The sequence below is a fragment of the Callorhinchus milii genome, unplaced genomic scaffold (genome assembly GCF_018977255.1).
Source record: "Callorhinchus milii isolate IMCB2004 unplaced genomic scaffold, IMCB_Cmil_1.0 Scaffold13, whole genome shotgun sequence".
In the NCBI taxonomy this organism is placed as follows: Eukaryota; Metazoa; Chordata; class Chondrichthyes; order Chimaeriformes; family Callorhinchidae; genus Callorhinchus; species Callorhinchus milii.
Window position 1 is genome coordinate 19477214 of NW_024704754.1, and position 27767 is coordinate 19504980.

The 27767-nt window shown below is 47.1% G+C and overlaps 1 protein-coding gene across 4 annotated transcripts; it reads left to right on the forward strand.

The window, feature by feature from the left end:
* On the forward strand, positions 1–26962 carry LOC103188209 (glutamate receptor 1). 4 transcript variants are annotated; one of them, XM_007908105.2, is made up of 16 exons: positions 1–388; positions 634–777; positions 9213–9452; positions 9587–9771; positions 10586–10639; positions 12209–12370; positions 12571–12738; positions 12982–13086; positions 13285–13395; positions 14088–14294; positions 14444–14814; positions 17669–17867; positions 18070–18317; positions 21819–21933; positions 24833–24967; positions 25883–26962. In XM_007908105.2, exons 1-16 carry the CDS (start codon positions 307–309, stop codon positions 26048–26050), a joined length of 2694 nt encoding a protein of 897 aa, XP_007906296.1. In that variant the 5' UTR covers positions 1–306; the 3' UTR covers positions 26051–26962. The 4 variants fall into 4 exon arrangements, with proteins under 4 accessions (XP_007906296.1, XP_042195841.1, XP_042195842.1 ...); XM_042339907.1 differs by lacking the exon at positions 21819–21933 and adding an exon at positions 23038–23152; XM_042339908.1 differs by lacking the exons at positions 24833–24967; positions 25883–26962 and adding an exon at positions 23038–23131.
* Positions 26963–27767: the final 805 nt, after the last annotated feature.

Here is a 27767-nt window from a genome sequence, read left to right on the forward strand (position 1 = left end):
CTGGGCTGGGGGCTTGGCTGCCGCGTCTCTACAGGCTCCCACACGGGGAAGCGCCCCTCCATCACCTGGAGAGCATCCGGCCTCGGGGAGCCCACACTCGGCTCTACTCCTGCCGTCTCTCGCTGTTCCTGGAGAGCTCCGCGTGGGGCTGACACACACACACACATACAGTGCTGTCAGTGTGGAGAGCAGCCAGTCAGTTAGCGGCGAGACCAGAGGAAGCGGGGACAGAGCAGATTCGGTGCTATCCTCACTCACTCTCTCACTCTCTCTCTCACACTCTCTCCGCCAAATGCAAAGGGAAATATGCAGCAGCACATCTTGGCCTTTGTGTACACGGGCTGGCTAGGGCTGGGCTTCTGTGCTTTCCCCAGCAGCTTGCAGATAGGTAAGTAACAGATTCCTTCACCTGAAGCCCATCTCCTCACTCCCCACCCCACAACCTCAACCCACATCCCGCACCTCACACCCCGGCACCATATGTATCGTTTGTATAAAGTTTCTTCATTTTTCATCTTCAAACGTGCAATTATTGTAAATGTTTTACTATTAGCCATGTAGCCCTGTGTGTGTGTGTGACAGAGCGGGGCGCAATGTGCTGTTATCCCTGACCCCCGCTGTGCCCTCCTTCAGGAGCTCTGTTTCCCAAACAACAATCGCAGGAATATTCCGCGTTCCGCTTCGGACTCTCGTTCTACAACACAGACACCCTGTACAAGCTCATCACCCAGACCGAGAATGTGGACATCAGCAACAGCTTCGCGGTGACACATGCCTGTGAGTACAGCATCCTGTATCTGTCTGTACACACACTCTCGCACACACACAGCCCTGTGTCTGTACAGGGACAGTAACACACACACACACACAGCCCTGTGTCTGTACAGGGACAGTAACACACGCACACACACAGCCCTGTGTCTGTACAGGGACAGTAACACACGCACACACACAGCCCTGTGTCTGTACAGGGACAGTAACACACACACACACACAGCCCTGTGTCTGTACAGGGACAGTAACACACGCACACACACAGCCCTGTGTCTGTACAGGGACAGTAACACACACACACACAGCCCTGTGTCTGTACAGGGACAGTAACACACACACACACACACACACAGCCCTGTGTCTGTACAGGGACAGGAACACACACACACACACACACAGCCCTGTGTCTGTACAGGGACAGTAACACACGCACACACAGCCCTGTGTCTGTACAGGGACAGTAACACACGCACACACAGCCCTGTGTCTGTACAGGGACAGGAACACACACACACAGCCCTGTGTCTGTACAGAAACAGTAACACACACACATAGCCCTGTGCCTGTACAGGGACAGTAACACACACACATAGCCCTGTGCCTGTACAGGGACAGTAATACACACACAGGCTGGTAACTGTGGCGGGAGGTGTTCCCGGTGCCGGCGAGGAGCTTCGGCGCTGATATGAATAAGTTAATGGAGCTTAGAATGGGGATGTCTGTGTGTCGCTGTTGGGATGTGTTTGTGTGTCTGTGTATCGCTGTTGGGATGTGTTTGTGTGTCGCTGTTGGGGCTGTGGGGAAGCCAGCGTGGGCTACAGTGTCTGGGGGTCGCTGGGCAGGTGGGCGCCGGCGGGGTGACAGCTCGGGGATGAGGTGTGCGGTTACTGTACAGGTACTTGAAGGATTGCATTTTAGCGCAATTTGCAGTGTTGCGGTTTCTACTGAAACACTCGAAGCGACCGCAGCGCTGGGGCTGCGGGGAGCGTTGGTTCGCATTGATAGTATTTTGCGGAGAATCGCTGCTCCCCGCAGCAGCCCACGTTCCTCCGCAAAATAAACGCAAACGCAAATCCCAACAGATTTTCTTTCCGGACCGTCAACCAAACCAGCAGCTGTGATGGGGTTGTGTGATGGCAGAGGTGTGACATACAGACACACACACACGTGTGGGCGAGGGGGAGCCGAGCCGCAGTCTGAGCAGGTGTGAGAAGCGAAGGATTAGGACTGTTTGTTCTACTAATGCCTTTACCCTCAGGCTGGGGGTGGGGGTGAGGGGATATGCTCTTGTTTGGATGGGGTGGGGGATGTGCTTTTGTCCCTCAGGCTGGGGAGGGAATATCTGATATTACTCCTATCCTTTGGGACTCCATCCCTCCTAATCCGAACCCCCAGTTCGGGTCCAAATCCCAGACTCCTTGGGACATCCTCATGACATGAAAGGTGTTGTGTAAATGTAACTTGTTGTTGTTGTAGTACTATCTATTTTCTGGGGGTGGGGGGTTGGTGCTATAATGTCCCCTGTCTCCAGTGCTATCTGTAAACCGTGATTTGTACATTTACCCTCACGATGAGAAGTGCAATAATAACCCACTGATAAATACAAAACACGATAGTAACTACATTTGAAATAACGTAGCAACACTTGCCCTGTTATCTTATTTTGCTTTTACTCTCCTTACTATTCTCATTTTTAAATATATTTGACTATTTTCTACCATAGAATCAGATTTCTGTGTCGTTCGACATGTTTTCAGCATGCGGAGAGGTGCTGTGACGTGCTTTGGGTGCTGTGACGTGCTCTGGGTGCTGTGACGTGCTGTGATGTGCTGTGACGTGCTGTGATGTGCTGTGACATGCTCTGGGTGCTGTGACGTGCTCTGGGTGCTGTGACGTGCTCTGCGTGCTGTGACGTGCTCTGGGTGCTGTGACGTGCTCTGGGTGCTGTGACGTGCTGTGACGTGCTCTGGGTGCTGTGACATGCTCTGGGTGCTGTGACGTGCTGTGATGTGCTGTGACGTGCTGTGATGTGCTGTGACGTGCTCTGGGTGCTGTGACGCGCTCTGGGTGCTGTGACGCGCTCTGGGTGCTGTGACGCGCTCTGGGTGCTGTGACGCGCTTTGGGTGCTGACGCGCTCTGGGTGCTGTGACGTGCTCTGGGTGCTGTGACGTGCTGTGATGTGCTGTGACGTGCTCTGGGTGCTGTGACGTGCTCTGGGTGCTGTGACGTGCTCTGCGTGCTGTGACGTGCTCTGGGTGCTGTGACGTGCTCTGCGTGCTGTGACGTGCTCTGGGTGCTGTGACGTGCTGTGATGTGCTGTGACGTGCTCTGGGTGCTGTGACGTGCTCTGGGTGCTGTGACGTGCTCTGCGTGCTGTGACGTGCTCTGGGTGCTGTGACGTGCTCTGGGTGCTGTGACATGCTCTGGGTGCTGTGACGTGCTGTGACGTGCTCTGGGTGCTGTGACGTGCTCTGGGTGCTGTGACGTGCTCTGGGTGCTGTGACGTGCTCTGGGTGCTGTGACGTGCTCTGGGTGCTGTGACGTGCTGTGACGTGCTCTGGGTGCTGTGACATGCTCTGGGTGCTGTGACGTGCTCTGGGTGCTGTGACGTGCTCTGGGTGCTGTGACGCGCTCTGGGTGCTGTGACGTGCTCTGGGTGCTGTGACGTGCTCTGGGTGCTGTGACGTGCTGTGACGTGCTGTGATGTGCTGTGACGTGCTGTGATGTGCTGTGACGTGGTGTGATGTGCTGTGACGCGCTCTGGGTGCTGTGACGCGCTCCGGGTGCTGTGACGCGCTCCGGGTGCTGTGACGCGCTCCGGGTGCTGTGACGCGCTCCGGGTGCTGTGACGCGCTCCGGGTGCTGTGACGCGCTCCGGGTGCTGTGACGTGCTCCGGGTGCTGTGACGTGCTCCGGGTGCTGTGACGTGCTCCGGGTGCTGTGACGTGCTCCGGGTGCTGTGACGTGCTCCGGGTGCTGTGACGTGCTCCGGGTGCTGTGACGTGCTCCGGGTGCTGTGACGTGCTCCGGGTGCTGTGACGTGCTCCGGGTGCTGTGACGTGCTCCGGGTGCTGTGACGTGCTCCGGGTGCTGTGACGTGCTCTGGGTGCTGTGACGTGCTCTGGGTGCTGTGACGTGCTCTGGGTGCTGTGACGTGCTCTGGGTGCTGTGACGTGCTCTGGGTGCTGTGACGTGCTGTGACGTGCTCTGGGTGCTGTGACGTGCTCTGGGTGCTGTGACGTGCTCTGGGTGCTGTGACGTGCTCTGGGTGCTGTGACGTGCTCTGGGTGCTGTGACGTGCTCTGGGTGCTGTGACGTGCTCTGGGTGCTGTGACGTGCTCTGGGTGCTGTGACGTGCTGTGACGTGCTCTGGGTGCTGTGACGTGCTCAGGGTGCTGTGACGTGCTCCGGGTGCTGTGACGTGCTCCGGGTGCTGTGACGTGCTCCGGGTGCTGTGACGCGCTCCGGGTGCTGTGACGCGCTCCGGGTGCTGTGACGTGCTCCGGGTGCTGTGACGTGCTCCGGGTGCTGTGACGTGCTCCGGGTGCTGTGACGTGCTCCGGGTGCTGTGACGTGCTCCGGGTGCTGTGACGTGCTCTGGGTGCTGTGACGTGCTCTGGGTGCTGTGACGTGCTCTGGGTGCTGTGACGTGCTCTGGGTGCTGTGACGTGCTCTGGGTGCTGTGACGTGCTCTGGGTGCTGTGACGTGCTGTGATGTGCTGTGACGTACTGTGATGTGCTGTGAGGTGTAACAGTATTGACTAATACCCCTGCTCCTGGGAACATCATTCTGCAGGACTGCACTCTGACTTCAGTTACCTTTAGTTACTGTCATTGCGGGAAGTGTGCACATTCACCAGCAGGAGGCACTACTTAGTGATTACTATCAACACATTGCATGTTACAGCAGTTCATTGCCAACCAGTATAAAGCTGCCAGATTGATGATAGACCAGCGGCCATCGTTAAATTCAGTGTGCCAATCATTGACTCTGCTTTCTGATACAGAGTTGGGAGACGGAGTCATGAGAATGGGACTTCAAGGGTTAAGATTTCTTGTTTCCACCTTCACATCATTTATGTGTTTGAGATTTTGCCCACAAAATATACAGTCAATTAACTTTGCAATATACTCTGTGAAGCATGTTGAGACATCGCGAAGATATGATAATGCGCTATATCAAATGCAAATATTATTATTATTGAGGTATGAATATTTTGGGTGAGATGCAGACAGGCTGTATTCAAGAGTATGTGCTGTGTGTTGAGGGCAGTGAGAAAAGTGTAATGAAGCTGCAGGTATGATTTGTCTGCTCTCAGGCTCCTGTTAGAATATATATCTGATTCTGTTCACCGCCTGCCTGTCTATGTGCTGTGCAATGATAGAGAACTCTGCAGTTTCCCTGTCTGCGTGCTGTGCAGTGATAGAGAACTCCACAGTTTGCCTGTCTGTGTGTTGTGCAGTGATAGAAACTTGAAATTCTGAAATGTATTACAAACGGTTGCGAGCTGCTGATGTCTGTGAATAAACTGTGATTTGTTTAGCTCTCCCCAGCATTTCTTTTCGTATACTTTTATAGTCTTTGCTTCAAAGGCCATGTGTTTCAATCTGGTTCAGTTGACAGTTTTTGGGGTGAATTTCCCTGTTGTGTGATGTGATCTCTGCAGTCCTGCCTCTGTTTTTCAATTTGACATCTTTTTTTACACCTTTTGTAAGGTCGCCCTTCAGCTCTCCCTCGCCCTCCATCGCTTTCTCTGTCTTTCTCTTCCTCTCTCTTCCTCCCTTTGAGTTTTCCATTGCTCTCATTCTAAAGCTGATCATATTTTCTGCTTTGTTAGTCAGAGATACTGTAACTATTTTACGTTACAAAGCCACTGAATCCTGAGCATGTTTAAGTTCATGGACAGATGCAAACTTACATGTGCATATGTGCACAAACGTACATGAAAACATGTCTGAACGAACGCATGCCAAAACCATGCACACAAACACGCTTGCATACAGACACACACAGACACTCTTGCACACAGACATGCAAACATGTTCACACCTCTCACATGCACAGATGTATAAAATAACAAGCATTCCCACACTGGAATACTCAGACACAATCAATAGGACTGTTATAAGAGATACCATGACAAGTTGCTTGTACAAGATTAATAGACTATCTCCTGGCAGAGTCTGTGAAACTGCAGCTTGTTAACAATTTCCTACATCACCTGCTCCTCACTAATCACCCATATTTGCAGGAAAACATTATGGTTGTATTAATATGATTCCCATTAAAATGAAGGGAATCTATAGAACTGTTCCATGTACTTAATCATGATTTACTAGAGTGTTCAATGAAGATAATAAAATCTTACAGGTCAGCTGAGTGTAGAATAGCCTGGTTGACTAGCAATAATAATCCCTCCAAAACAAAACAATAATAAATTGGTCATTTTCAATCCACGACTGTTTGTGGGACATTGCTGTGCGCAATTGGCTGCCGTGTTTCGCCCACAAATATACAGTCAATTCACTTTACAGCATATTCTCTGAAGCGCTTTGAGATGTTGAGAAGACGTGAAAAGCACTATATCAAATGCAAGGATCATTATTATTATTATTATAACAATGGTGGGGCTTTCCAGGAATTGACAATCTCTTTAAATAGGTAACATTTGGTAACATTCAGACTCAAATGACTCCTGTGTTGAGTGATTTCTGCACTGCTGAGCAGGTAGGTAGCTAACCTAAATTACTTTCCTTTTAAGAAGAAGCTTGCATTTTATGACATGACAATATCTTCATGGCAATCACTGCCTCAATGTAATGCCTTTTTAGGCAAAATGCATTGGTGATTAACAAATTGGAGAATTGTTGGCCAAGGAAAAAAATCTCTTCTCTTTTGTGGTGGTGTGCGTGTGACAGTGTATCTGGCAGACAACAGGGTCTGGATGAGTGCAAACATCCTTCAGCTGAATGTGGGAAAGTTGGAAGCCATGCTCCTTGGCTCCTGTCAATGTCTTCACTTCTGTGGATCTAAACTCCTCACCCTCCCAAGGCTCTCCCTCAGACTCACCGAACCAGTGTGCAATCTAGGTGTCGGTTCGACCCCCAGCTGTCCTTCCACCCCCACATCTAGCCCCTGACCAGGACCACCTTCTTCAACCTCCGCCACATTGCTCGCCTCCGACTGTACCTCACCCCAAATGCAGCCAGAACCCTCATGCATGGTTTGTCACCTCACACTTGGATTACTCCAATGTACTCCTTGACTGTCTCCCCAGCTCCACAATCCCGTTCAGTGAAGATCCCCAATCACCGAACGGATTGACTTCAAGATCCTCACACTTGTGTTCAAATCCCTTCACTCTCTGGCCCCTCCCTCCCTCTCCGACCTCCTCACTCCCCAATCCACCACCCAGCACCTCCGCTCGAACGGCATCGGTTCCTGCTTGTCCCTCGCACCATCTGCCCCACCATCGGAGGACTTGGTTTCAGCCACTACGCCCCAAAACTTTGGAACACTCTCCCTCAATCCCTCTGCCTTGCCCCCTCACTCCCCTTTTTCAAATCCCACCTGAAAACCTTCCTCTCCCCCAGCTCGGAGTCAGGCTCCGCCACTGTTAAACCTCTGAGATGCTACCCTGTGTGGAGGGGGCTATATAAGTGCAGTTGTTGTCATGTGTGTGCGGCAGTGTTCTGGAATGGACATTGGGATCACATTTTTCAAATGTCACCACAGCTGTTGGACTCCAGGTTGCCTCATGGCCTCCCTCTCTCCTAGATCAACAGATGTCACACAGAGTACAGCGTTAGGGTTAGAGTGTTTGACAAACATCAACTTATATTATACAATCCATTGGTGGTGTAAACGTACATTTGATGTCTGACTCCCGAACCTCGTGTAGCATCAGCCCGCAACAACAACACTGTTGTTACAGTGGCCTTTTACGAGGGAAGCAGCCAGAGCTCGGGCTTGTGATGAAATCGCTAAATAACTATTTTACTTTGCTTGACAAACTCCTGTTATTCCCATGAGCATTCTGAGTGAACATTACAAACTTGTAGAAAATTCTTGAAGTCATACTTTGTTTGGAAGCTGATTCATTTTATGAACTATGGAAAACCTGTTGCCAAATTCAGACCTTATTTTTAAAGAATATAGCCAAACAAAATCCTCTGATGGAAATAAACACAAGAGGTGACAGCAGGAGAAATGTTAGAGAATATGTGAGGCCTCCTTCTCGACAAATCACACATCACACACCTTCCATAGATAAGTCACTACACTTTACAGTGATTTCCATGAAGTGGTTTGAGAGGTTTTGATGAAGTGATAAAGAGTTATATCAAATGCAAGGATTATTAGAAGCTTTTCTTTACACACAGAGTGATTAACAACTGGAATAGGTTAGCAACAAAGCTTGGTTGAGAGTAAGACACTAAACTGGTGAGAAACATCAGGGTAATGGGAGGATGGGTGGGGATTGTGAAGCGGTCAGTGCATATATCCAGCAGCTGCTGTGAGGAATAAGGGAACCAAGTATTCCTGTGGTGCACTCACAGTAGTCTTTCACAGCCTCTGCTCCAGCTGTGAAAGACTACTACTATTAATGCAGCTGGAACCGATCACTAGAGGCTCCTTAAACCATACTCCTTAGAAGACACTTGAGGAGCTGGAGTTGCTGAGTGAAGAGGCATTAATGTCACAGAGTGTGAATTACTGATACACAGTGACTGACTTTCCGGCCCACTGGGGCCCCACACGAGTGGGACCGTGGCCTGAGGAGGACCGAGAGAGGACTACAGATGTGATAATAAAGAGCCATGGCTATGAAGAACACAAAGAGCTGGGCAAGGCTTTTATTCTCAAACTCTAATTGGTTTGGTTTTATCTTATTGCAACTGTAATTTGCCAAAACCACAACATTAATCTGCAATTATTAGTGGCATTTCAGCGAATGCAGTGACAGTTATTTATTAATAATAATTCTTTTATTTATGTAGTGCCTTTCCTGTCTGGAGGTTGTCTCCTCGTGCTTCACAGGATGCATTTTGTAGGTAAACACTCTGACCCACCAGCAACCCACCCAATCACGCTCTCTGTGTATCTCTCTCCTCACCAGCAACTGGGAATCACTGTAATTTACAGGACCTTTTTCCAATCCCTTTGTGAGATATTTATTGTTCTTTCACCACCTGGGCTGTTGTCTCCCCATGTTCCCATCCACAGCTTCTTTCATCAGCTCTGGCCTCCTCTCAGCCATCCACCTCCCCACACCGACACCCCTCCCACATCCACACCCACTGAACAAGAATAAGGTGTGAACAACAGAGGAGACAGGCCGGAGCTGGTTTTTCACTGGTGGGGGAGGTGAGTGAGTGGGAATCGGGGACTATTGACCTGTGTCTTACACTAAATCCTTTCCTCTTTCCTGTTCAGTCTGTTCTCTGTTCCAACGAGGAGTCTACGCTATCTTCGGCTTCTATGACCGAAAGACGGTGAACACGCTGAGGTCCTTCTGCGGGGCTTTACATCTGTCCTTTATCACCCCGAGCTTCCCCGTGGACACCTCCAACCAGTTTGTCATCCAGATGAGGCCTGGACTGCACGACGCCCTCCTCAGCCTCATCACACATTACAAGTGGCAGAAATTTGTATACATTTACGATGCTGATCGAGGTAAGTGTTTGTGTTGATCTGTGAGTACAGCAGCTCATTTCTAATTGACACAGATCTAATTGAAATTTGTAAGCCAGGCTGAGGGCAGGTGGGATTTGACCTCTGACCCCTTCTCTATACCCGCTCTCCCCCAGGTCTCTCAGTGTTACAGAAGGTGCTGGACACAGCTGCAGAAAAGAACTGGCAGGTCACGGCCGTCAGCCTGGAGACCACCACCGAGGAGGGGTACCGAATGCTTTTCAAAGATCTGGACAAGAGAAAGGAACGACACGTGGTCATTGATTGTGAGTCTGATAAACTCAACGCCATCATGAACCAGGTAAACTCAACAACATCTGAAATCCACACCTCACTATGTTTAATATTTGTACTTAGATTTGTCCACTTTAACGTGGATTTTAAGAAGGCATTTGGTAAAGTTCCACATGTGAGACCTCTGGATAAGGTTGACACTTGCAGGCAATGAGCATTTGTGAGTTAGAATGAAACGTGGCTCAACGAATGAGGAGTAGTGATGGTGAATGGAGAAAGTTCTGCCTAGAGTCATTAATTGCTAACTGCTGATGAAGAACAGGACCACTTAAGCCACAAAATAATAATAATAATAATAATAATAATCCTTGCATTTGATATAGCGCTTTTCACGTCGGGAGGACGTCCCAAAGCGCTTCACAGAATAGACTGTAAAGTGAATTGACTGTATATTTGTGGGCGAACGCGGCAGCCAATTGCGCACAGCAATGTCCCACAAACAGTCGTAGATTGAAAATGACCAATTTATTATTGTTTTTGTTTTGGAGGGATTATTATTAGGCGTGTGGAGTAAGGAAACTTGCCCAAGGTTTCGCCCTGCCTGGAATTGAACTCAGGTCTCTCACTTGCAAAGCGAGTGCTCTAACCACTGAGCTACAGGACTCCACAAATACAAATGTAGTTGAATTTAGATAAATAAAAATAACTTATAACTAGAAACAGTGAATGTGGATAAGACGAAGGGTTTGTGTGGGTCACTGTAAAGCTGCTAACTGTGATTTTCACTTTGAGGAATTTAACTGTAAATTGTAAATTATTCTAATTCTGTTTGCATCTTGAAAAATCAAATGTTACATTTCACAAACTGTGTTTTGTTGCAGATCGTAAACATCGGGAAGCACATCCGTGGCTATCACTACATTTTCTCCAACCTGGTGAGAGCGCACGGCTTCACCGTATAAACACTCGTTATTGCTGAATGTGGGACGTGACAGCTCTAAGACTCGTTTCTAAGCTCTTAAGTGTTAATTTCAGGGCAAGACCCAGTGTGCAGCAGGTTGCTTTCTGTCTGATAGGCTGACAATTACAGGTGGGACATGTTGGATTGATTTACAGTTTCTGTAAATCACCAAATAAATCTACAATAACTCAAGATGACAATTTAACAAATGGCAATGGGATAAAGTGACATTTAAATATATCTAATTCATCTCTCACAGCTTTGCCTGTAAATCACTGGGGGAAAGGGCTCCAGCCCAGGCTCTGCACATGTCGGGGACTATCTGCAAGGTATCAGAGTTTGTTGTAGCTACAGGGTGACCAGGATCATCAGTTAATGAACTGATCTACAGTTGGTAACAATTACAGCTCATGTATTGGCACATTGCTGTGGGGGTAATGCAGTGTAACAGTGTATCTTTACATTAGTAACTACATTTTTATTATATTTATTTCATTGGTCAGATATTGCGATGAATGCAAGAATTTATTTACATTCATCAAGTGTCTTTCATGTTGGGAGGATGTCCAAAAACACTTTACACTTCACTGAGAGCCTAAGCTGGGTGTGGGGAGTTCAGGAAGGATGGGAAAGGTGACTGAAAGCCAGTTGGAAAGATAGATGAAGAGAGAGTGGGAAAGTTGGGAAAATCTGGGATCGAGTTCCCAGTAGAATGGCTGAAAGATCACCCACCAATGGGTTTGGGGGAGGACATAAAGCAGGCAATGTTTGCTGAGCAGATGGAGTAACTGCAGAGGAGGGACAGGGGAGGAGAGTGCGGTGAGGCTGTGCAAGGATCTGAAAGTGAAGAACGAGAATATTGATTTAAATCTGCTGGAGGATGAGGAGCCAGAGGAGCCAGTGGAGCCGAGTGAGGAGGGTGCAATGGGCTCACAGAGCTTTGTATGGGAGAAAACACTGGCTGCAGAATGCTGGATGGTCTTAAGCTTGTATAGGGAGGACCAGAGGAGTTCAGGGAGTAGAGTAGTCGAGTCTGGACATAATGAAAGCATAACTTAGGGTCTTGGCAGCCTGGGGGAGAGGTAGTGGCAGAGACGTGAGATTGTGTACAACTGAGGCAATGCGAGCCTCAATATACGGTTTGATCAGACTCACAAATATTTTATTCAAAACTAAGTTTGATTTTGCTCATGAACAGATTGTCACCTGGACCTGCTCCAGTGTTTGCCACAGTTAGCCAGAGTTAGCTTACTGACATTGAGAATGTTCTGAAGCCTCTGTCACTAACTGTCAGGGTGTCTCTGGGGTCTGGAACTAATTCTCAACCATTCATTCTTGTACAACTTCCACTTCTAGTCTGCCATGTTTCATACCACCCGTTCCGCTTCTCTTCACACTCACTGATCCACAGGGGCCTGACATAGAGCACTGTAGGCTCCAAAGCCAGTAGTGAACCACAGGTTTCCTGGTTTACATCTGAATTCCAGATGACTTTTGATCCCCTCAGGCTCGCTCATTATTCTCGCGGTTACTTTGTTTACAGGGCTTCCTGGATGTAAATCTGGATAAATTCCAATATGCTGGAGCCAACGTGACTGGATTTCAGATTGTGTTGCCAACAAACATTCAAGTCACCAAATTCCTGCAGCGCTGGGAGAAGCTGGATCCCAAGGAATATCAGGGTGTGGAGGGCAGCCGCCTGAAGGTAAACACACACACAGACCTCTGGACAATACTGTAGTCACAGCTCTCAATGTCTGAAATAGCATTAAGAACTTTAAGCACTGAAGCACTTTAAGATGTTTTGACATTATGAATCCAATATAAGGATTGTTATTTGATGAGTATAAAGTCCATTTACCGCGTGAATGTTGGCAGCTAACCTCTATCCTCGCTCGTCTCCAGTACACCTCAGCCATGACCTTTGATGGAATTCTCGTCCTGTCTGAAGCCTTCAAATATCTTCGCAAGACGCGGATCGACATCTCGCGCCGAGGAAATGCCGGAGATTGTCTGGCCAACCCCGCTGTGCCCTGGGGGCAAGGCATCGACATCCAGAGAGCATTACAGCAGGTGCCCCCTCCTCCCCTTCCCCCCAAATAGACTCACTCTTTCTATCCTTCCTGATAATTATGTGCATCACACTCAGTAGCTCATTGTCCATGTGTTGTATCCTGGGGCACATAAATGGTGCAACTCAGCATCGAGAACTTTAAATACAACCAATAAAATTACAGTTTCCTTGAAAGTTGCAGAAATTCTGGGTTGGTTAGGAAGTGCCTCCATGTTGTCTGACAGGGTTGTGTTTTATGGCAGGTCCGGGCTGAGGGGCTGACAGGCAACATCCAGTTTAATGAGTTTGGGCAACGAACAAACTACACAGTCAGCGTGTTGGAGCTCAAGAGCAGCGGCGTCCGAAAGGTACCCACAGCACAGTGTGGCCATGTGTTTGTACTCTCTCACTCGCACTCTCTCACTCGCATTCATGAACACAGGATTGTACACACACCCAATTGTACACTGGCACACATAGAAGCACAGTCACACTCATACCCATGTATTCACATTCACAAACTCACATGTGTGTGCATCTCATTATCTGTTCCTCTGATACCACAGATTGGCTATTGGAATGAAGATGACAGATTCATGCCCACCTCCACAGACCCTCACAGCAGCAACGAGACCAGCGGCATCCAGAACCGGACCTACATCGTTACCACCATCCTGGTAGGTCTGAGCCGCCTTGCCCCCCACCTCTCCCTCATCCTCATCCCCTCCCACTCCCTTGCACCCCGGCTCCCTTTCCCTCTCCCTCACCCTCTCCCTCATCCTCGCCCTCTACTGCTTCCTCACACATGCCTGACCCCTCCCCCTCGCCGTTTCCCTCGCCCTCTCCCTTTCCTTTGCCCTTTCCCTCGTCCTCTCCCTCTCCTGCTCCCTCGCTCTCTCCCTTTCCCTCGCCCTCTCCTTCGCCCGCGCTCTCTCCCTTGCCCTCTCCCTTTCCCTCGGCTTCTTAGTCACCCTCTCCCTCACCCGATACCGCGCCCTGTCCCACATCCTCACCCTCTTCCTCACCCTCTTCCTTGCCCTCTCCCTCACTCTCTCACCGCTGCTGAGCAGACCCTCTGATGGAAGGTAACGGAGAGGACCAGGTCTCAGCAGCTTCTCTGGTCCTCCCGAGGTTCAGAGTTTGTATAAGAATGGAGCTTGTTGCCTCCGGGTTCTGCACAACGGTGAGTGAGGGGCCCCACAGAGTTTCCACCAGCTGCATCCCAGACTCCCTGGGGGCTGTAAGACCCGGCTTTGTGTTCGTCATCTGGCACAAACAGCACCTGGCACTGTTACCTTCCTGCATGGCTCCCGTCAGCCAGATGTGGGCTATGTCCATCGCAAGGTGACTGACTGGGTTCTCCCCACAGGAGGCTCCCTACGTGATGCTGAAGAAGAACCACGAGCAGCTGGAGGGCAATGACAAGTACGAGGGTTATTGCGTGGAACTGGCCACCGAGATCGGCAAACACGTGAGCTTCAACTACAAACTGGCCATTGTGGCCGATGGGAAGTATGGAGCCAGAGACCCAGAGACCAAGGTGTGGAATGGCATGGTGGGCGAGCTGGTCTACTCTGTAAGTCTAACAAGAGTCAATCTCGACTTTATGTGGTTCACATATGTCCTACCAGGAGTGTATGGGGGGAGGGGAGTGTGTGGGGAGGGGAGGGCGGAGGGGAAGGGTAAGACAACATAGGCCATTCTAACATCATTTCTCTGTTGCAGAAAGCAGACATCGCTGTTGCCCCATTGACCATCACTCTGGTGCGAGAGGAGGTAATCGATTTCTCCAAACCCTTCATGAGCCTCGGAATCTCCATCATGATTAAGAAGCCGCAGAAATCCAAACCGGGAGTGTTCTCCTTCCTGGACCCGCTGGCCTATGAGATCTGGATGTGCATCGTATTTGCCTACATCGGGGTCAGCGTGGTGCTCTTCCTGGTCAGCAGGTTCAGTCCCTACGAGTGGCACACGGAGGAGTATGAGGAGGGACAGGACCCACAGAATAGCGATCAGACCAACGAGTTTGGGATATTTAACAGCCTGTGGTTTTCCTTGGGGGCCTTTATGCAGCAAGGATGCGATATTTCACCAAGGTTGGTCCCTTAAACCTATAACTTTGTGCATTTTCGGTCCCATTCGGATGCCATGGTGCATATCTTCCTGTTCGTTGATTTTAATAGACCTTTTCAGTGGCTTTGTTTTATTCCAAACAAATTCTTTAGTCCAAAAGGGATAAAATTATTTCATTTTTTATTTAAAAAAAATAAAAAAAGAGAGAGAGATGGCTGTTTTTGTTCAGAACGTGAGAAATGCATGAATGATGTGAAATTGTGATCATTGATGCATTTCTGGAAGACCTTATATACACCATGCCGAGACCGTAAAATGCATAGAGTTAATGTAGGCAAAGCGCCCTTGGGGGTGTACCGTGTGTTTGCTGCATAGACCCATTTTACGGTCCATGGATCATGTGTATATAAACGTTGATGAACCAGTTATTTGTCTTGCTTATGGCTGGACTACGTGGCCTGTGGTGGGCTGAGTGAGGTTTATGTTTGGGTGGGGGGTTGGGGGTCAGAGGACTGGTGACGATTACACTGCTGCAATACAGTTTGTTGGGAGCCTAAAATGGTTAATGTTCAGGCCATATGTCCTTGCTTTGAGCTCATAGTCCAGGCTGCTGCTCCAGTGCAGTGTTGGGGAGGGAGTGGGGGTGGGGGTTGCATTGTTGGACACCATCGTTTAGATGAAGAATGAAACTGAGCCCTTCAGGTGGATGTTCAGATTTGCCAAAGCTGTGAGAAACTTGAAGATGTCCTGTTGTCCTGTCAACCAATCCTCCAAATTGGTTATTCACCCAAAAAATTGTTTGTGGTGCTTTGATGTGTACGGTAAAATGGGTAATGCATTTACTCATAAATAGACAGTCCCTGCACTTGACAGCTGTTACATGTGGAGTGCTTTGATTTGAAGTGTTTCAGCATTATTGCTGTTGTACCAAATGCAAGGATTGTTACTAATTGAGGTCTTCATGGTCCAAAAATCCAACCTCGAAGATCCTAATCATTTACAGTGTTCACAGAATGTGAAGGATTAAGAAATATCAGTGACTTTTCTTAAGATTGGTGGTTTAATTTGATTCTTAAATCTTAACAGATTTCCTAATAAGAAATGTGTAACAATTGATTTTCTAATACATTGACTGCACAGAATTTGTTTTTCAACAGATCATACATTATGCGCCTTAATTTTATAACCTGAAACCTGGAGACTAGTCCTAATCATGGCAATCCTGCAAGGACAGTGGGGTGTGTTGGAGACTTGGATTATGTTACAGTAGGGTGTGATGATGATTTAGTATTGTGTTTGCTTACAAAATGTAAAGTCGCTATACTTTATAGTAAATCCTGTGAAGCACTTTGTGTGATAAGGTGCTATATCAAATGCAAGGATTACTACATGTTGCTGTAGGGTGGGTGGGTAGTCTAGTGATACGTCACTGAACAAACTGTAATTTTGAAAAGGTTTTTGTGAAGGAACAACTGCTAGAATAAATGAGGTGGGTCAGGGAGGGACTATGTGGGGTGGCATCCCGCTGCACTTGAAAATGGTGGAGTCTGACCCCGACCCAGAGGCAGAGGGAGGGTGGAGGTGACTAGTGAGTCGGAGCAGGCTCGAGGGGCCGAATGGTATACTCCTGCTCCTATTTCTTATGACTAGTTGTTGTATGATGGAGATAGTGGGGAAAAGGGGGAAAGCGGAACCCGTGCCTGTCAGGTGGGGTGGGGGGGGGGGGGGGGCGGGGGTGGGTAGTGGTGGTATTTTTACTGTTAAATGTGCCTTGTATTCACTTTGGTTTATTGTGAATATTCCTGAACTGGGGTTTGAGCAGAATTGACTCCTGTGAGTTTAGTGTTCAGTGTGTATCAACTAGGACAGTATGGGACTGCTCAGCCCAGAAGAGACCCATAAGCTTGAGTGACGGGTGCTTGAGGGTGAGTGATTGGATTGGGTCGCTCTACATTGCTGTACATAAGCACAACCAAGGACAGAAAGCCATTGTTTAACATAGACTCATCCCTGTTGGGATATACAGTAATTTCCAGCACTGGGAGGATTTGGGGGAAATCCGTATTTGACTAGTGGAGTTTTCCCTATTGTTTAATGAAAGGTGGGCTGACAGCACAAAGTGGCAATTAGGGAAATGGGTCACACCGATGGGAGGGGAGATGCCACTGTGAGTTGGCACAGTGTGGGGGTTGTGCGGAGATACACTCAACACCACCGGTGCTAGGCAGATGTCTCCGGGGAGCCACTCGGAGCGATGCTAATTGGACACTCGCACACCTTTCCTTGAATGAATCTTGGCAGTTTACTTTTGGAATTGTAGAAAGGGCGTCTGAACAGAAAGTAATTACTGGGTAGGGCTTTGTAGCATCAATTATTCAGTGAGACGGAATGGAGATTCTCACCACCAAATTATTTGCTTCTGAAAGACTGGATGTGCTGTAATGTCTACCCTGTGTGAGAGATACAGTCACTGGGCTATAGCTCAGGGTTTACTCTCACACCAGCAGAGGGACCAACGAGACATCAACAATTCTCTGACTGTTAGGAGAAGGTAACATCTCATCTCTGGCATCAGGTATTTAAACACAATAAATTCCTAATGATTTAATGTAAAAAACCAGGTGAGCGGCAAGACATACAATACAGGGCTCAGCTCCATCAGTATCTTCACCATCACCAAGGCTGGGAGGAGTTGCACAAAACGTAGGTGAATGAAGATGTGGAGGTTAGGTCACTCTTCACCTCTTGAGTTGACTTGTGCTGTGGGAGGTTTGCTAGTTTGGCCAATGTTAATCTTCTAGCAGTTACATTGTGATATGCTTTGTTTCCTAATGCATCTCATCTTATTTCCCATCCCCATTTCACCCTGTCCCCCAGGTCACTGTCAGGCCGCATTGTCGGGGGCGTCTGGTGGTTCTTCACCCTGATCATTATCTCCTCGTACACGGCCAACCTCGCCGCATTCCTGACTGTGGAGCGGATGGTGTCACCGATCGAGAGTGCTGAGGATCTAGCAAAGCAAACGGAGATTGCCTACGGGACGCTGGATGCAGGTTCTACAAAGGAGTTCTTCAGGGTGAGTAATCAAAGTCGTCTCTGTCCTCCAGAAACCGTGGATCACTTCCCAGTGCGATGCTGTGGTTGTACCACTTCCTATCCTCACCGGACTGGTAAACAATCACCTCTCGTCACGTAATTGTTACTGTTCAGATCGTTGTCGCTCTTGCTTTTGTTTGTTTTCACAACGTTTGTTGCCTTTTTCCTCTTCTCTGTACCAGAGATCAAAGATTGCGGTGTTTGAGAAGATGTGGGCTTACATGAAGTCAGCTGAACCTTCGGTCTTTGTGAAAACTACCGAGGAAGGCGTGGCCAGAGTGCGGAAATCCAAAGGGAAGTACGCGTACCTGCTGGAATCTACGATGAATGAATACATCGAGCAGAGGAAGCCGTGTGACACCATGAAGGTGGGAGGCAACCTGGACTCCAAGGGATATGGAGTGGCTACGCCCAAAGGTTCTGCGCTGAGGTACGGGAGACAGTATAACAAGGCTATTCCCTGTTATTTGCACTGAGTTGGGATGGATTGTACAACCAGTGCTGAGAGAGTGAGGGGCAGAACTTGCATGGTACGTCCCATTCCACTTTCTTCTTCCAAACCATCGAGCAATGGATCCTCCATGCTGAATGTGTTGCTGTGCCTGTGAGAATCTACTTCGCCCACATAATGGGCAAGGCACTCTCTCCTGCGGAGAGCTCCAGCTGCTGGAGTCACTTACCGTTGCTCCAAGGGTTGGATGTGCTGCTCGCCTCACGCATGGCTGTGGTGTGAAACTTATTTCCTGCTGTCCCTGGGGCTTTGAGGTGACATTCTGCATGCATCATGGCCTCCATCTTTCCCACTTGCCCACATTTCCTTGATCAGAGCCTGGGTGTGCAATCTCTTTATTTCCGATTTAATATTTGCTATACAGACTCTATCAGAACATTAATACTGTGCTGTGTGCCTACAGGAGCTGATGCCCCCTCCTCCCTCAGTAACGCTCCTGTGTTTGCCAAGCACATGTGAACTGTACATTCATGACAGTTGGAGTAGAAACAAGTTAGTGAGACTGAGACTTTGCGTTGCTAGAAAGGAGCCTTTAATATTCGACAACAAACTCAAGACTTTCACACAAAATAGTCAGATTTTATCAGAGTATCACAGATTATTACAGAACTCAGACCATTGAGTCGGCAACTGGCGTTTTTATCCACAAGACACTTATAATAATATAATAATAATCCTTGCATTTGATATAGCGCTTTTCACGTCGGGAGGACGTCCCAAAGCGCTTCACAGAACACACTGTAAAGTGAATTGACTGTATATTTGTGGGCGAACGCGGCAGCCAATTGCGCACAGCAATGTCCCACAAACAGTCTTAGATTGAAAATGACCAATTTATTATTGTTTTTGGTTTTTGAAGGGATTATTAATTTAATCACTTAATCACTTAATGTAATCTCATGTTGCTGATCCCCCCCGAAACATCTATCTAATTTCCTTTAAGAAGAATTGTTGGAATTTACCTCAAATACAGTTTGTGGTAGAGAATTCCACATTTCATCCTCCTCTGTGTAGGCTGTGAATTACTTCAAATGAAAGGTTCCTTGTTTAAAGGCTCCCACACTTACATTGCACAACAATGTGCCAAACATCGCTCCAGCTCTGGGAAGACATCCTGTACTCAATATCCTTAATGCAGCCTTGCTCCCTGGCTCCCAGCAGTTAATGACTCCAGCACCAATTAATACTTTGGATTAGATATAAATATGTGAAATTTTGGTCAGCAAAGAATAATCATAAAGCAAATGCTTTTCCATGTAAAATGAGGAACTCTCCAATTCTGTTCAAGGAAATGACGCTGATGTCACCCAGAGGAAGGTGTGAGCAAGCACCAGCTTTCTGCATTGCTGTCCAACACTTCGTCCTGTGCTTCATTGCGCTCCCACAGTCCCACATCCCACATGGAGCCCCACACACCCAATTTATCTTTAAATTCAAATCACACAGCATTCCTAAACTAATCTTAACTTGGAATCTGATCATTTTAAGAACTGCAGAAACTTCCCAAATTGAGATTGAGTTCAAGAATTTTCCTCAACTCCATGTAATCTTAAATTTGAAGACAGATGTTTTTATAAATCTGGCGTGTTGGTAATATGGGCCTCAGTGTGTGAATGGGTGGCTCTATGGTGAGACACTCAGCTCTGCCGTGCCTTCCTCTGGCTCTGACCTGTGTCTGATGCTCTGGGCCTCAAACGCAGGCTCTGGGATTGCATCCTGTCAGGTCACAGCCGCAAGTGACACCTGGAGTTGCCTGACCAGCCTTTGTGGTCTGGAGTCACTTCCTTGTTTTTATTGATAAGGTTGTTGGATCAATAACTGACAGATGCTTCACATTGATCAATAGAGAAATATGATAGAGATTGTGGTATTGTAACCAGCTAATGGGGAGCCGTGGCCCAGGTATTCCTGTCTGTTATTGATCAGCTTCAGGGAATGGAGTTTTTGCCACTAACTACTGAGGCAGACACCCAAGCTTTATGTCAGGAAATATTCTGCCTGGTCCACACCTGACCCAGAGATGCTGCATTGAACCAATAGAAAATGACTCCTAACAGAGTTACAGATGTTTATAATGAATCCACCAATCACTGGCAGTCCTGTAGGAAATAAAAGTCTGATGAGTGAAAATGAGGTGATTATTGTTCCAAGTCTTCCTGTTTGTAGAGAACAAAGATGCTGAGGCTCAGGGCTGGGACAAAGCTTTCCCTCGGGAGCAATGACTGAGATACTGTCTTTAACCTGCTGACCTGGTTCTGTTACTGCAGGAAACTCTCATTCACAGCCACAATTGGTCAGATTCCAAGCTGTGTGCCAAGAGTGTGGCCTGGCTGTCCACAGCGGAGATTGTCTCAGTCACCGAGAACAGGTGCTCCTCAGTAACAATCAGCAAAGTCAAATTTATTTATTTAAAAAATTGAGAACAGATTTTCCAGAGAACATGAGAGGTTGCAGCAGACTTTGCTCCTGTGTTTCCTGCCATTATATTATTAAACGGTGACTGACGCACACACCAACATTAAAGTTTAACTGGAGGTGAATATCACTGTAATGCTGGCCAGTCCTGCCGACCAAGACACCACCCTGTGGAACAAGCCTCCGTTCAGCTTCTCATGCTCTGATCCTGACCTAATGTGACACTTGGCTTCTCTATAAACAATAGAGAAAATGCAGCATAATTCTGGAATACATGTTCAAACAGAACCATAGGAATTTGCAGCACATAAGAAGTGCCTTCAAGTCTGTGCTGGCAATCATAGTTATATCTCATTAGATTACATGTAGTAAACATATAGTTTAACAGTATGGCTTACTGAGTTACATGGATGCTTGTTCCACACGGATCATTTCTACAGACCCAACCACTGCATGAAGCTGTGATTTTCCACTGGTTACTGAGTGGGAGGAGGTTCTGCATCATTCTAGAGTATCGGAGAAGGCAGAGGGTGTTGGGGCACAACGGTTCTCTATGGTGCTGCCTCACCCCCACCACAGTCTGCACCAGATTCTATAGTATAGATTTATTTGTGTAATGAATTAATATTTGTGTCTGATTGTTCTCTGTAGCACAACAAGCAGCAATAAGTACTCAGTCTGCACTGACAGGAGTTAAATTAGGAGCAATATCAAAGCTTGCTCCCCTCTTCCCTTCCCATTGGCCAATGGAGTGCCTCCCATCATTGTGGGGCAGAATGGTTGTTTCTCTGTGATTCATTCTTTACTATCTAACACTTTCTCCACAAATTACACACTTGTTTTCTTCACAGATTTCTTGGGATCCTCTTTTCTACAAATGTGTTTTAGTATTTTTTGCGGGGAATAATCCAAGTTATCCAATTTTCTCATCTCTACTGTATGTGATTGTCACAGACTGACAGCCGCTGTCTCTCATAACTTATCAGCATCTTTTATCATTTCAAGAAATCCAGTAAACCTGGCAGTTCTAAAACTGAACGAACAGGGTCTCTTGGACAAATTGAAAAACAAATGGTGGTACGACAAAGGAGAGTGCGGCAGCGGGGGAGGTGACTCCAAGGTCAGACTCAGTAAGAAACAACTAGTGGGTTAAACGCACAAATGTTGTAACCAGCAAAGGTCAGACACTTGGCTTCAACAAGCAGAGAAAGGCTATAACACAGTCTGGATAACAGTCAAGGACCACACTGTGCAGTGTGTCTGCTCTTACTTCCCAGTTAGGCTCCGTCCTCATCATCTTCTCAACCAACAATAACTTACATTTATATACCAGTGTCTTTCACCTATGAGCAGGATTTATCCAGGGAGTTTGGCTGTTCTTGGCATTAATGCGCTGCTTTAGGCAATGGGGTGTGGACCAGAATCAGTTCCAATATTGAGATGTAAGAGCGAGGAATGCTCACAGCTCAGAGTCTGACCAGTCACCCTGGTCTGGGTTTCCCCTTCACACTGTACCACCAGCAGAGTCTCTGTCTATCTGCCAAGGTGCTATTGTGTTGTTGCCTGCACTCAATGGCAGCTCAATGTGAGCTCAAGGGGCTTAAAAACGTGAAGCTTTATTTTGCTCCCTTCCGCATCAGAGTCCCATCAGGAGATCAGTGCCTGAGGGACACTCGGCCTGGCCTCCCCAACATACACTCACTTTACATACTGCACCCCACTCGCCCAATAGAGAACTCTTACAATACACAATACACAAAACCCATCTAACAATCGCACACTTTGACTGTGTCTTTGGCCACCTTCCCTCTCGAGCTCCAGTTCCACACTTTGTTTTCAGACGTTCTCCTACAGGAAAGGCATGTATAAGTGTAAGTTGTTGTTGTTGTCATGCTGGTTGTGGATCAAATGCTTCCGAAGACCCATTCAGTGTAATGTCTTCATATAAACCTCAACAATCTGAGTCACTAGCGAAGGTGTACAGGAACCTCAGCGAATATTGCTGCTCCAGCCTTATCTCTGACCTATTGCCAGGTGCCTGCTGTTGCTGCTTACTGGAAGTGATGCAGTAATGCACATCTCGCCCTGCAGCCTGGGGTGTCGGAGCAGATGCCAGATGGAGCATTTAGTCATATTGCTCTGAATTTTGAATTAGAAATGCATTTTGTAATGGATAACATAAAATAACATTGCTAATGTTATTTATGTTATGTTTCACGGGAAGAACGACGGTAAACCTTGCAGTGTTGAAACTCAGTGAGCAAGGCATCTTAGACAAGCTGAAAAACAAATGGTGGTACGATAAAGGTGAATGTGGAAGCAAGGACTCTGCAAGTAAGGTCAGTCGCTGCGGGTCTCGCGTAAACCCAGGGTAACTCGAGCCTCCCCCCCCCCTTTCATCCCCTCACTCAGTATCCCTCTAACCCTGGGCGAGGCAGCCAAGCTACCACGACTGAGGACTGAGACAAATGAGATGAGAGCTCGCGGACAAGCAGATTGGATGCCTGCTATACTCCAAATGAAACTTTTGATAAGCGCATGATAGACTCCAATGTGCAGAACATGGATTCAGTTCTGCAAACTGGTGTGATTTACACTCACTCCCTAGCCTTACAGCAGAGATCTGTAAATCCAACAATTTACACGATGGGTTTGCACGTATGAGCATGATGGAGTGAGCTGGACCCTAATTACCTCTGACTTATGTGACTAATCTATACCTGCAGCACATAAACTTCTTGCATAGATTCTTTAAGGCAAGCTTTGTGAAGAGAGGTTGGGACCCAATGTAATGATGTGCATTTAATGAGACCTTTTCTATTGCACCTGGTTTCTGTCACAATTTCTGCTCATCTGTACAGTTTACCATTGCACTATTATGATCACTGCTGGTCACCTGTGTGAGGAAGATATCATTGTACATAATAAATAGCCAGGATGGTTCCTGGGGATCAAATCCCAGATTGGTATAAGGTTAGGTTACATGTACATTAAAGATGTCCCTATTATCAGACAGCTTAGACCTCACCACTTCGCCCTTGTGCCACATCTCCCATATGCAATTCACAGTGATCACATCTCACTCCCCTATCCACGGAAACCACATCTTGATTGGCAGTAATTATTAAACCAGATTGGTCCTGAGGGTCAGCTGTTTTGGGGTGAAATTCTGTCAGTAATAATTACTGACCTAGTGCCATGAGATTATTATGTAATTTCCTGTGAGGAAATACTGTATTTCTCTGTAGCAGTGAGCTCAGACAAAGTGTTGATGATACCTGGATGAGGAAACTGACAAGCAATTTCACTCCCGGCAGAGGAACAGGGTATGACCCAGGCTGGTTAAATGGTCTCACAATGGTCTATTACAGGCCGTGTGTAAACAGGAATGTATTATGCACCATGTGCAAATACATATGTCTGGAATGATTTACATGTGCTTTAATTATGTAATTAATGAAAATGATTTTGTAATGATCCAACAACCAACCTTTTTCTTTGGTTAATTACATAATTAATGGCACCTGTAATTCCCATTTTGTGTGCACATTTACACATTGGAGCATAATACAGCCTTGTTTGCTGCATGATTTACACATAATAACATGATAGCCCCTTTCCAGTTTCTAGCCATCAGGAGACTTGATTCTTATTCTTTCTTCAAATTGATATGAAATATTTTAGTGAAAGTTGCTAAAATTTCTGATACAGTTATCTCAGGTCAGTTAATGAAACTGGGCATTGAGTCCTTGGTCTTCAGATTCCTGCAGTAAAAAGTTATTGCTATTCCGAACGTTTAGCACTTGTATGGTTATTGCTTAATTGCCCCAAATATCAGAAAGTGTCCACATTAAACATGCTCAACAACAAAGTGCCCTTCAAATACCTGATAGAGTGACAGTAATATCAATGAATATCATTTATAAATATGCAATGGAGGAAGTTGCAGGCTGATGATTGAGTGGTCCCTGTGCCTTGTTTTAATGCAGTGTTTTATTTCTTTCCTGTTCTGACTCCAGGACAAGACCAGTGCCCTGAGCCTCAGTAATGTGGCCGGAGTCTTCTACATCCTGATCGGAGGCCTGGGCTTGGCGATGCTGGTGGCTTTGGTCGAGTTCTGTTACAAGTCAAGAAGTGAAACAAGACGAATGAAGGTGGCAAAGAGCACACAAACTTTAAACGCACCTTCCTTGCAGCGTTCAGGGGCTTATGCAACCTGTAAAGAAGGTTACAACGTATTTGGGATGGAAAGTGTTGAGATTTAGGGAAAGGAATGTCGCCATGTGGTGCATGATCCCAACTTGTCTGTGTTGTGTAGTGAACAAAGCTAATTGGCAACAAACTCAGTGTTTGTGTTTTCCTGCTGTGTAATGACTTCCTGCTGTTGTATATCCCTGTAATGATGGTGCAGATTACTGAACAGGCAATAGTTTGAGTTGAATGTCCACTTTACAGTATATTCTGTGAAGCACTTTGAGATGTCTCAATGGTGTGATAAGGCACTATATCAAATGTAAGGTTTATTATTATATGCCAGGCACAAATCAGAAATTGTAGATTGTAGGTGTTCAGTGTTCTGTAATCGTCCAGTATGTTGACGCCCCATCTCTTCCCCCCCCACCACCAGTGCTTCCCCTACCACCCTGGGGACTGATCTCCCTCTTGGCAGAAGCAGCTCTGTGTGGATGCAGTGGCAACACTCATTGTGCAGAGAGCACAGCTGTTCTCAGCAATAACAGGGAATGTGTACAGTGTGGAATTGACGCTGTGGAGTTTCTCTGCTGGCAGAGAGCTGACAGTGACAGGCCAACTCTCATTCAAAAGTGATTTGCAGACAGCTCACTGACAGTGAGGCTTTATACATTCAGTCAAACAGTAAGTAATCCGAACTTCAATCCCATTAACCAAATGGAATATGATAGTCTAGTGTGAGCGACGCCAGCCTCCCTGACGTCTGCAATGAACATGCGGTGACACCTGGCTTTGCTTATGCTCTGGGATGGTACCCTGCGTGAGGGGCTCCATATAAATGCAAGTTGTTGTTTACACGTTTATCTCTGTCTCCCCAGGTCTGCCTGAGCGAGGCCCTGAAGAGCAACAGTGGGACAATGACAGCACAGGGCAGCACGGGAGAGAATGGCCGGATTGTTACTCAGGATTATCCCAAATCCATGCAAACGCTTCCCTGTATGAGCCACGCGGCTGGGATGAGCCTGGGAGCGACAGGTGTCTCATAACAGGGCCTGGGAGACCGATAGTATCTCAGCCGCCAGAGCAGGAGGACTTGGACTTTGGGGAAATGTACAAAACTGTTGCAAAATATTTTTAAAAGTTGCAATAATTGTGGAGCTGGACAGAGTGTAACCGTGCGCACACTCCGCAGAGCCCGACTTTGAGGAAAGTCAGTGTTTAGTATTTTCACAATGATCCTGGTCCAGGATTAATCGTTGTTTTTGGTCACTTCCTGTCCCCAGGTCCCTGGCTGCTGCCATTGGCTACACAGTGTCCACAGTTTGAGGAAGTTGGGATAAACTCACTGTCTCTCCTGGTTTAGGGACCGGCTCCAATCTCCCGCAGGAAAAGAGGGAAGAGAAAAAACGGATTTAGATTCATATATAAATGATATGGGGGAAAGAGAATTAAGTTACTCAAGCTCTGAGTGTTAGAGGCTGGAGCCGCCTCGCTGTGAGATTCTGGCCCAGTTCAAAGGCTGGTTAAGGCCATAATCAGCACTAAATGCCCCCAAAGCAATGCCCTCTTATGAAATATTAAACATGACTTTGTAAAGGCTGTTGTGACTTCAAGCCCATGTTTATTGTTTCTGTAAACATGTCCTGACTCATCACAAAGTATTGTTAAGTTTCTAACAATGACTAATTCCCCACTAAAGCTGTTACTGTGCATAAAGTGTCGATGCTGGTGTGTGTGTGCTGTGTGATGTTTGTGCCTCTGCTTTTATGATTGTCCTTGCTCCCATCCTTGTTTCCAATCCTGAAATTGACTTTTCTAATGAATGTCCCAGGTGCAGGTCAGAATGGAGGTCGCGGCCCAATCTTACACCACGGATTGGTACAACTTCGGTGGCAAGTCTTTAAAAGGGACTTTTATATCATTATTTGTACGAGATTAAAGACAATGTACATTATTCTGAGGTATTTTGGAGTCTGCGGAATTTAATGAAAACGTACCGCTCAACAGCTGCACGTTAACCCAGACACGATGACAATCCATGCATCACACTCGTTTCCGAGCACCAGAGGAGCATTGAGATTGGTGTGGAGAGAAAATGTCAATTCTTAACAGAGACCTTGCTCAGCTGGTGTCACATTAACAGGTAATTGGAGGGAGGGAGGTGCTGATCACACACTTTCTGCTTTGTTCATTGCTGAGGGACTGAGGCCAAAGGTTTCACATGTTTATGTGCAGATTTTATTTTTAAACCAAATTTGCGGTGCGTGGCAAACCTGGGATTGGAAGTAGTCAAGATCTCACCTAGAGCTGCATAGGGTATGTACTGTGGTCCATCGTGGTAAAATGAAGTTCAACACAAATCAATGTAAAGTATTGTGTAGAAGTAAAGACATGGTGCATCTGTGCTCTCTTTAATGGAAGCAGAAGTTGATGAGTCCCAGGGAGTTAATCCCACTCGCCATATCTAACAGTGAATAGGGATGTGTGTGTGGGGGGGCACCAGAATGGCAGTGATGCGCTCATACATTTCATACTGAATGTTTACAGTGTGTTTCTCACACTGTAGCCAACAGGTTTGCTTCCAATGCTGAGGGTCAGTGCTCCTGTGTTAATGTGGGGTCCTCACTGAGCTCCAGCGATGAGGATACATCTATTTAGTGTTAACTTATAACCAGTTATGTATTATAGCTTACCCACACAATCATCACCTCAAGGCTTGATTATGGGAACTCCCTCCTCATCGGCCTTCCCAACTCTTACCTT